Here is a 10,409-nt window from a genome sequence, read left to right as displayed (position 1 = left end):
ATCTCTCTAAACAACTTTCAGTGCAAAGTTTGAAGAAGGTACCAGAGAGGACCACCAATACTCTTGGTGCTCTGCTGGTATGAGGGATGTGGGTATAATTCAAAATCTTCAAGAGTCAAAATTAAAGCCCTCCCATCCTCAGTCATATTTTCATCATTTCCAACTCACATGGAAACACGTTTGCCCTGGAGGCATCCAGAGAAAGCAAAACAAACAAGCCAAGAGCTAGCATCTTCAATGGTGCCCAAGTGATGTGGGATCCTATATGTATCTGAAAGCTAGTGGAGCTTTGAGCGTAAGTCACTTTGCAAAATAGTCCAGCGGGGCTTCAGAAGTCATTTACATTAAAACATGTCCTGGACTTTTTAAAAGGAGATGTTTTATAATTACATTAGCAACAAAAAGTATGACATACAATGCAATGACCTTTTCATTCTGGGGAATTAGTCTACAAGCAGGTGAACTACACTCCATAACTTCTCGCTACACTCTTGGTAGGTTAACTGCTACGCCTCAAGTTTGTTCACATGTAAAAACAGAGACTACTTATAAGATCTGGCTTTATTTCTGATTTTACACAAGTCCTCCAAGCTCGTTTGTACACACAAGTATTTGTTCTGCTACATTTCAAGCCACCCCTTTTGACAAGACCATCTGCCTTTCTTTTTCATGTGGGACAGTGTCAGACAGCACTTCTGAGGGTTATATATGCACCACACTATGTACTTGCTCACCGTTGTACAGCTCTCATTTGAAAAGCACCATGTATGTGCATGCATATATATGCTGCTTGTTGCACCAACTTTTCTGAGCCCAGGCAGTTTAGAAGTCCCAGAATGCTGTAAGAAGACAGCAGCAACAGCTCCTGGTTTGGTACAAATTGGGTTTTAATGCATTCAGTTGCTTTGTGTACAATAAAGTTTTATATAAAGAAAACAGTTACTTCAGCAACAAAAGCGTGCACATAGCAGCACTCTTAGATCTAGCGCCTCAAGAATGCCAGAATTTTTTTCAAGACATTACTGTGAAGGCTATTGTTATATATGTTATGGTCCTGACCAGGATCAGTACCCACCATGTACAGCTCTCCGGCATGGATATCCTGAAAGTTGGCACTAAAAGTACTGGGATTAAACCCAACCCACACAGTGTACCGATAGTCAACCGTCCGCATGGAATACCCCATTATTTTTATGTCTTTTAGCTTTGGTTTATCAGAGTTCCACTGAGGGGTGTCTGCAGGTCGTGGATACTGGCAGAAAGCAATGGGCTCTTCCTGGTCATCTTGGTAATAGTCAGAGTCATCGCCACCATAGTCACCCTTCTCTTCCACGGGAGCAAAATAGCGAACAATGCTTCTCCCCTCAGAACAGAGGGTAACATCAAACGAAGTTTCAGGGCACAAAGGGGGAATCCGCAGGCCTGCAAGTTCAGCGAGCGTTGGGAAAAGAGACACTAGCTCAACTATTTTTTTGGTTCGCCCTAAAAACAAAAACATCAGAAGGACAAAGTTAGAGAATCGTACAGGCCAAAAAGATACGGGCAGAACATCTTCAAAGCGTATCCTGATGAGCTGCTCTACTCTCTCAATTTTACTTTTGCATTTGATTCACAGGATGACAAGGCTGGAGCTATTTCAATTCATGCAGATAATTCAGAGGAACTACGTCCACATAGCAGCCTGTATCATACAGCATCAGGAAGACACTAGGTTTTGATCCTTCTGTTCCTCAAATGCTCCACGCCTTCAAGATTTGATCATTCACTCCTCTGAGAAAGAACAAAGCAACTGCGATGTCAACTGCTTCACTGCACTGAACTGAACAAATTTTGCTTTTGTTGCCATCACACTAGGTATCAGCACAACTGCAAGAAGAATGGCAGTCACCACTGCCGCAGAACCAACACAGGCCATTCGTTATAAGAGGTAGGTGTTTAACAGGACACCTGACCTAAACAATACAAAAAAGAAGCTCCCGCTGTACTGATGCAGATCTTTATCCATTTCCACCAAACCAGATCTGAGGCCAAGACTGGTGTTCACAATTTAATTTTATATCAGCATTACCTGCAAGCACTGCTGCCATCAAGGCAGACCTCAGAGCACTATCTAAAGCCAAACAGAAGATGGAAGAGTCATTGCAGTTTGACTCAGATCTGCAGTGCAAACATATTCACACCAGCAATTCCCCCTGCTCTCTGAATCCTACACTTGGCCAGCAGAGCCGGATGTGTGTTTTGCAACAGAAAACAACCTCTGATGCACCCTGCTGTGCACAGGAGACAGCATGAACAATGCTGATGCCTGGGCACTAACATCTACATTAGATTTTCCTAGTCACTGAAGACTAAGCTGAGAACATAGGTCAGGTTCATGCCTGTCTCTAGCACTGCAAGCTAAAAAAATTGTAAGGAACCCTCCAACTTCTGAGTATCAGCACCTGGGCTTAGCCATACTTCAGCAAGAGGTAGCCTCTAGCAGGGCTGCTCCCAAGAAGCCTCAAGCCTGCTGATCCCATCAATCAATGGCAAGTGTGGTCTTTCAATTAAGATCACAGCAATGCAGAGCTTGAAGTGGCCCCTGGAGAACGTTTACTCCAAGCCCCTGCACTAAGGAAGGTCGAAGGATGCCTCGACCATGTTTGTCAAGCTTGTTTTCTAAAAATCTCCGATTTAGGCAATTCCTCTACATCCCTAGGTTAGGCTGTCCAAAAAGCACCCTGGTTCTACAATGGATGGGATTGAAACCCAGGTCACCTACGTGAGAAGCAAGGATTCTACCACTAAATTACCAACGCTCATGTTATGGGATTGCAGTGAACAAGGTTATACAAAGGTTAAAAATTTACCTTGAGGTATCAAGTTTGAAACATGAGTGAAGGGATCAAGATAAGGGAACTGTCTCCCTCCAGGGTTAGCAAAGGAAGATGTCTTTCCTGGTACATAAAACATCAATGGCACCCGGGTAGCAACATCAAAGTTGCTGTACTTCGCCCATTCACCATGTTCGCCAAGAGACCATCCTAGACAGCAGAAAAAAAATTGAATGAAGATAACATCTTAGTGATTATTTCCTTTAACAGTCAGTTAAGTGGCCAGATTTACCCACAGTGCTTAAGGTCACTAGTACATTGTTAAGTTAAAATTAACTATTAAATACCAGTGTTGTTATGGATAAATGCAGATGTCTCTAAACTACAAATGCTCTTCCTTTCCTTACTCCCCCCAGCCCCCAAGTAGAATCAAGAAGTGGGCATTCAAGTGTCAAACAAAGCACAGCGCAGGAATTCGGGCACATCAACTTGCATGCACAAGTCTCCAGACCGCTCCTTTTAGGCATTACACAGCTGGCCACTTTGGAAGTCCAACACGTCGGAGCAAACTTGATTCATCGAGTCTTGTGTTTTGCATACCAGCATCCCCGCGCTTAAAAATGCTGTCAGGTGCACCTGAACTAAAGCTAGTCGAACGAGCTTTACTGCAACCACTCTCGCCATTGTTTTTAAGTGCACGGATGCTGAGACATGATAACGCTAATTAGAGCAGTTCTCGGAGCCGCTCCAATTAAAGCGCCTCCCTCCCACCCCCACATCACATGTAAAAGTGCCCATTAATTCCAAATACATGCATTTACATAGGGGTTTAATACCCACTTTAGCAATTCATTCAGATTAGCTGTCTCAAATGTCTCTAAACAAGCCCTTCCCATGCCAGTTAAGCGAGGTACGATATTCTCCTATAGGAAGGCCCCTTGGACCATTTTGCTTGTTACTATAGACGCAAGAGGCAGGTTTCAGTGAAACCATACTGGGTCAGACCAGTGGTCCATCTAGCTCAGTAGCCAGAGCAGATGCTTTAGAGGGAGAGCATGAGGAGGGTGTATCTAGAGTGATCTATCCCCTGCTCATTACTCTCTCTGGCATCTACCATCCTTGGTTTAAAGACGTCAGAGGACTCTTCTGTTTAAAAGCTATTAATAGATCTACCATCCATGAATGTGTCTAGTCCCTTTTTTTGAATCTGGCTCTATCGGCCTCAAGCAAACTGCAAACAGTTAAATGGTTCTCTCCCTATGCCTCCAAGGTATTTTTCCTCACTAACACAAATTAAAGTGACACCCATAGCACCACCAGCTACTGTGGGCATGGGCCCTGCAACATGGATTGCAGCCACATTGCTGAAACGCTGGCTTCAACATTTTGTAGGCAACCACCACAAGCATAGGAGTTTCTCCTTTCTCCATTCCTGGAGCCTGTCAGCAGAGCTCCATGTTACACAAGTGTGGAAGTGACTCATGTTTGACTGCGCAACTCAGAAAAGAGGAGTTTGCACTTTGCCCAAGAAACCCTTGATTACTTACCATGATCAGCAGTAAATACCACAATCGTTTTCCTAGAGAGCTTAAGATCATCCAAAGCATTCAACAGCCGGCCAACCTGTGTATCTAGATAAGAAACTGCTGCAAAATAGCTCTGACGTATCAGCCGCTGCAAGTTATATGAGACAAGGAAAAGCAGGTCATTTCAACTGTCGTGGCACCCCTTGGGTCTATCCTAATCAAAAAGGTGTGCAGCCTTTTCAGAGGAAAGGTTTATTGTCAAGCATCTGCCCATAATCCAGGCTCCAAACTGAATGTAACCTAGGAGGCCACCTAGAAATGGCTCAGCATGCTAGCGGGAGCTCTGTAGAAGTCCAATGCCAGTTTTGCCAGAAGGTACCCTACACCTGGTCCTAAAAGAGGCAGGGCTGATGACAAAAGGCAGAACAGTTTCCTGCCAAGAGGTGTCTATATTTTTTGTTAAGTACTGAATGCACCTCCACTGTGTTTCACAGCCCAAACCATGATACTAGCAGGAAAAAAAACAACAGGCCACACATTGTCCAGCACCCAACAGTGATGGCATCTGACAGATTTCATGATTTTGTTCTAGCTGAGGCTGGCCTAGATGTCTTGTGGTGGCAGTGCAAGCTAGTCAGGAAAGGCATACACACCGCCAAAGATACTGCGTGCTGAAAGCATCCAAAACCTTTAAGAACTGCCTAGTGCTACTTTGCGTGTAATCTCCCGAGGGAAGCGCCATTTCAATGAGTTGCATCAGCTGCTTACCTGAAAGTCTTCTGGAACTGGCCCATAAGGGAAGCTTATGTTTAACGCCTGTACATCCTCCCTTTCCCTGATGTCTGTCCAAGGGTTATATGCCACAGGTGGTAATTCTTCAGGCACCCATGGGTCTGGGGCTAAAGTGATATTTTCCAGGGGGTACAACTTGAGAAATTCCTTCACAAAGCAAAGCAAACATACAAAGAAAATGAAGGAGAATGGCACCTTGAACACCAGAGTTGATTGTAAAGGTACAGCCTGTAATGCAGTAATAACACTCTCAGTATTATGGCATTTTTCTATTTCTATATTTTCTATTTTTCTATTGCGATTTCTATAACCAAATGGACCACCTCTAGTTTGCTTGTATAGCACCCTGGGTGTAGAGGGCTCACTCCTTAAAAACGTTATTGTTACCTGTATTACTAGAGCAGGTAGGAGTGAGCTATGATCCAGGACCCCAAGCTTTATTTTCAATTCAGGGTCACTTAAAATGAAAACCAAGAGTTATGCCCTTTTTGGCTTCTCCAGACTTCACACACACACACACACACACACACACACACACACACACACACCCCCCAACAAAAAATCCCTGATTTTTCCCCGACAAGTAGTGGTCCATTTTTGCCTTAGTTGATCTGCTTTAAGCCTGAAGTCTTTCTATTCCTGCTTTTCTTTGAAGACTCCAAGTGCCCATAAAGAACTGGTAGGATTACAGGCGATATTGTGAAAACCAAACCCAATTAGTGGAGAAGAGAGCTAGTAGTTTTTATTTAAGCTGTTTTAAACTTTATCACTACTATCGTTGCAACTCAGAATGCCTGAGAAAGCTCTAAGAAAGCCACACTTCTGTTGAAAGAGTCATCAAAGGATGAAAGAAAGCTCAGAATCAACGTGAGACAAGAGAGCCATCCCTCTGCCTCCAAGACCTTCTTCACATTATGCATCATGATACAGCTGCCACTTCGCCTCCCCACATCTCCATCAGGTTTATTACTGATGAAGACAACCTCCTTAGTGTAAAAGCTACCCGGGGTAAAGATTTTAACGTGCACTAATGTATTTCCTGTTAAAGTCTGAAGATATGATGTTGTACTAAGCTCTTTGGTATAGCACAGATTACACTATGCAAAATCAAATTGGAAAACAGAGCCTTCTGGCATAGGTAATGAAGCCAAATTTTCTCAAAATACTAGGGCCCAATTCTTCTCTCTCTGAGATCAGTAGAAATGTTGACATCAACACACATAGGGAGGGAAGATCAGGCTCTCGATCTGCCCACCTCAAATCAGGCTCACTGCACAATACCGTTCAGTGGATATGCATTGACTACAGGTAGTTAAACCAAACCCTTCATCTGGCACTTTAAAATGTTCTGTGCTTTGACTCTAGTTACTGGTAGCAGTAGCAGCTCTCGGCTTCACAGTAAAAGGATGTTTTTCACATCACTTTACAGTAACAGTATAACCATGATATTTGTAGTAGTTTTTAAAGCTGATGAATTCAGATTTAAAATCCCATCCCCCATAAATCCCAGTGACCCTGTTTAATCCAAGCATTCTTACTTGAGGATATCTCAGTGGGATGTGTGGTTTGTGATAACCAACAGCCAGGAAAAATTTGCGTTTCTTTTTTTTCATGACGTTCAATAAGCGAATGGCCTCTTCAGTGCTCTGGATATCAGGCAAGGTGCCCTCAGGCACTTCTGCCACATCCACAGGGCAAACTAAGTTGGCATGAAGCTTTCCATCTTTCCCTTTGCAAGTCTGGAAAAAGAAGAAAGATTTAAACTACTTTATTTTTACACAGGTCACACAAGATCAATTCATTTTTGATTCTACCCACAGCGTAAACTGCAAATTGAATTCAATGTGGAAATTAGCAGTTTGTAATAGAAATATAAAAGTTTTGCGTTGTTCTAGGTGAGCTGATCAAGACCACTTAGAAAAACAGGCAACTCTTCTCCCCACTGAGAAGCAGAATTTCATCTCTAGAGCGGGTCTGAAAATGTAGTATAGTCATATGCACAATCACATGATTTCTAGGACAAACATGTGCTCTGTTATTTTTTTGGCCCATTTGCTCCCTCCAAGCCCAAGAACCCCCTAGAGAGGCACGCTGGAAGCAACTGCATGACTTGCTAGTGCCTGGGCAAGTACTAGTACTGATTACAATAAGGGGTTCAGAAGAGAAAGCAGGCTTGGCAGGTCTTTTGCACATACACTAAATGGGTGTTAGGAGAAGCAAGTGGCAGCAGAAAGTCCCGAATGCCCTTCAAGCCAATATTTTGGCAAAATAAATTGCATAATAGAACAGAAAAGGGGTGGATGTTACCAAATGGTTACTGCAAATACTACCGTGTTGGACATATTTACAAAATATTATACTGATTTTTTTGTTCCACACTTAACAGAACTGTAACATCCTCAGAAGTTGAATGAGATGGAAAATTCTGATACTGAGATGATCTAAATTTAATTATCATGGTTACATTGGGTTTCAGCCTTTCAATTTTGTGCCAGCTGACTGAGGAAGCAAAAGGGTCTAAGATCCAGACACCAACATTAGTTTTACGCTATGGGCCAGAATTTGAACACAAACATATCCGTGACCATCCTGCCCCGCGAGCCGCATAAATAAAACCCACCATGCAACAAGTGACAGGTTCTGAAATCAAGACGCTTTAGGATTCATATCCAGTAGAGTAGTCTCAAGCCAGCTGATCACATTTTTTACCACCTAGAGAACTGGCTAAGGAAACTGCAGGATCCAACAGCGGTAGTTTTGAGAGAAAGGATTCCATAGTCAACAAAAATTAAGAACCCCACTCTGATAAGAATTCAGGCCTCTCGGAAATCCCACAAGTTCACATATTTGCAGGATTAATTATAGTAACTTTCCTTTAATCAAAAAAATCCTTTCGGGAGGGAGTCAACAAGAAGCGAGTTGGAGCGATGATTTTCCTTTCCACCGCTCTGATCCACTACATTATGTTCTTAATGAATCTGACTCACATTAGCAAGAGTGTATATTGCTAAAAAAAAGTCCACAAAACACAACTTAATTATAGACATAATGCAGTGAAACTGCTCATTTACCTTAGTGTTTTCATATTTTTCAGTAGAGGGATGAAAAGGGGGGATGGACCAACTGTATGGATAATCATCGTTATAATTAGATGAAATCCCTAGAAAAAGAGAAGTATAGGCAAAGCATCAGAAATGTCCCTGTACACCGCTCTAGCAGGAGACACAGGTGCTTGAACTATTTTGCTAAAAAAAAACCACGCACTTCCATTAAAATTGCCAGTTTATGGGACTAAGAGAGTGAGCGTTCAAAAACTAAAGGGTCAAACTATCCAATTTAGGTAATAATCCTCAAATATGCCTTGCTACAGAGAAAGAGAAACTCAGAAATTTTAAGCAGAACTATGAACAACAGCAGTCAACATATAATATATATACACATATACATATACATATATAATTAAATGTACTAACACCAGGATCTGAATTAAAATGCCAAATCAAATACCGTTTTGTGGTTAAGTGCAAACAGTGTCACAAACAATCTTGTATTTCTACTGCATTATCTTCTACTCCTTAGTATTCTTTAGTCAACTGTTTTCCTTGGTAGCTTGAGGACTTTACTGAAACACACAATACTCCTTCATCCAACAGCTGACTTCAAACTAAAGCATACAGACAGTACACTAACATGATGTGAAGCACGTATAATTCTGTCCCTATACAGTTCACATGCTGTTATATATTGAATATGTATTAAAAATTATTACAGAACACACTGTACCGGGATGGAAAACTTTTCCTACAGACATGGTTGTGTAGCCATTCTGCTTAAAATACTGGGGTATTGTGGAGTAGTTTCCTGCATGCACTCTCCAATAAGAATAGAAGTCATAAAGCCTGGTGGTGTCAGGTCTGCGCCCAGTAAGAAAGGACACTCTGCTCGGAGCACATACGGCTTGCTAGAAAGGGAGAGAGAGAGAGAGAGAGAGAGAAGATGAATCAATGCTTATTACAAAGCTGAGCACATCTGCAGTGCTCTCAAGCCACTTCTGAAGTGCAATCAAGCCATTTCGGTGTGATTAGACAAAATATTCAGGGACTGGTAGAATCAGACTGAAAATGCTTAACATTGCTCCTAGGTGAGAAGCCTGGGAACATTACTTTGCCTATCACTTAGACATTTCTGCTCTCCAATGGCAAGCGATACATACTTTTTTCTTGATCTCAAACTAACAGAATCCTGAAAAGAAGCCAGAGCTTTGGTTGTACAGATAATAATGCAAACTGTGTGACGTTAAACGAACGCAGTTTGTTTGAAAACTGACAATATGCAGTTGCAGAGTTAGACACCAGTGGCAAATGGGTTCAGCTGACATAACCATCAAATCAAGCTGATCTGGGTACAAAGGACACATTAATGGAGGAGTCCAAACACCCGACCAGTTCTGTCTCATTTTTCAGAGTCTCGTTTAGCTCCATTTAAATGCCCAAATTACCCAGTCAACACTGGGTTTCTGACCTCCTGGAGAAGTCAGGACAGGGAATGCAGCCATTGGGCACCTATACCCATGCTCCAGGGTGGGGGGACACTTTAAATAGAGCGGCCCAAAGCACCCACGGCATCATGTGTGTTCAGCATCCTGCACTTCAAAATGGCAGTGGGGGCACTTTAACGAAAGCTCGTTCAACAAGCTTTCAAGTGCCCCCGCTGCCATTTTGAAATGTGGGGACACTCAATACACGCAAGACACAGAGGCCGCTGGAGCACGCTAATTAGCACACTCCAGCAGGCTCGCAGCAGGCTCGATTATAATCTACATAATTGACTGGACCCAATGATCTACAAGGTCCCTTCCAGCCCCTAACAATCTATGAATCTATGAATAATCTATGATGAATTGAACCTGCTTCGATGTGTGCTAATTACTATGTATTGGAGACCAAAGGTCCATCCTGTGTGGCCCAAAGTGCTAAAGAATAATCCCAGTAAAAAGGAAGCACTAGACTTCAAAATACTCAAGAATAAGAGCCGCAAGCTATGTCGTCCTCTGCTAAAAGTGAGCTGGACAATGGAACAGATTTACAAGGACAGGACAGGACTCTGCTCATAAGAAAGATGAAAAAAATATAAATACAAGATAAGCTTTTACAAAATATTTTTGTAGTGGAAAGCAGAGAACTATTGCTGGACACAATGGCTTTTAACAGCATATCATTGCTGATAATGAAACAGTCTAGGTAATATTACATTATCCTGAGCACTGTTGAATTAATTG

General features: G+C 42.4%; 1 protein-coding gene across 1 annotated transcript in view; it reads right to left on the bottom strand.

Annotated features, from left to right (window-relative positions):
• Positions 1-559: 559 nt before the first annotated feature.
• The window catches only part of IDS (iduronate 2-sulfatase), a 10,753-nt gene continuing 903 nt past the window's right edge, over positions 560-10,409 (bottom strand). Inside the window, exons 2-8 of the mRNA XM_014520382.2 lie at positions 8,915-9,092; positions 8,203-8,291; positions 6,670-6,870; positions 5,108-5,278; positions 4,361-4,487; positions 2,850-3,023; positions 560-1,482 (exon numbers count right to left, since the gene is read on the bottom strand). Coding sequence (XP_014375868.1) covers positions 983-1,482; positions 2,850-3,023; positions 4,361-4,487; positions 5,108-5,278; positions 6,670-6,870; positions 8,203-8,291; positions 8,915-9,092 — 1,440 coding nt within the window. The 3' untranslated portion in view covers positions 560-982. The remainder of the gene's footprint in view (positions 1,483-2,849; positions 3,024-4,360; positions 4,488-5,107; positions 5,279-6,669; positions 6,871-8,202; positions 8,292-8,914; positions 9,093-10,409) is intronic.

The sequence above is a fragment of the Alligator sinensis genome, unplaced genomic scaffold (genome assembly GCF_000455745.1).
Source record: "Alligator sinensis unplaced genomic scaffold, ASM45574v1 scaffold207_1, whole genome shotgun sequence".
Lineage (NCBI taxonomy): Eukaryota > Metazoa > Chordata > Crocodylia > Alligatoridae > Alligator > Alligator sinensis.
The sequence above is the reverse complement of the archived record's forward strand: the minus strand, read 5'-3'. Positions and strand labels throughout refer to the sequence as shown.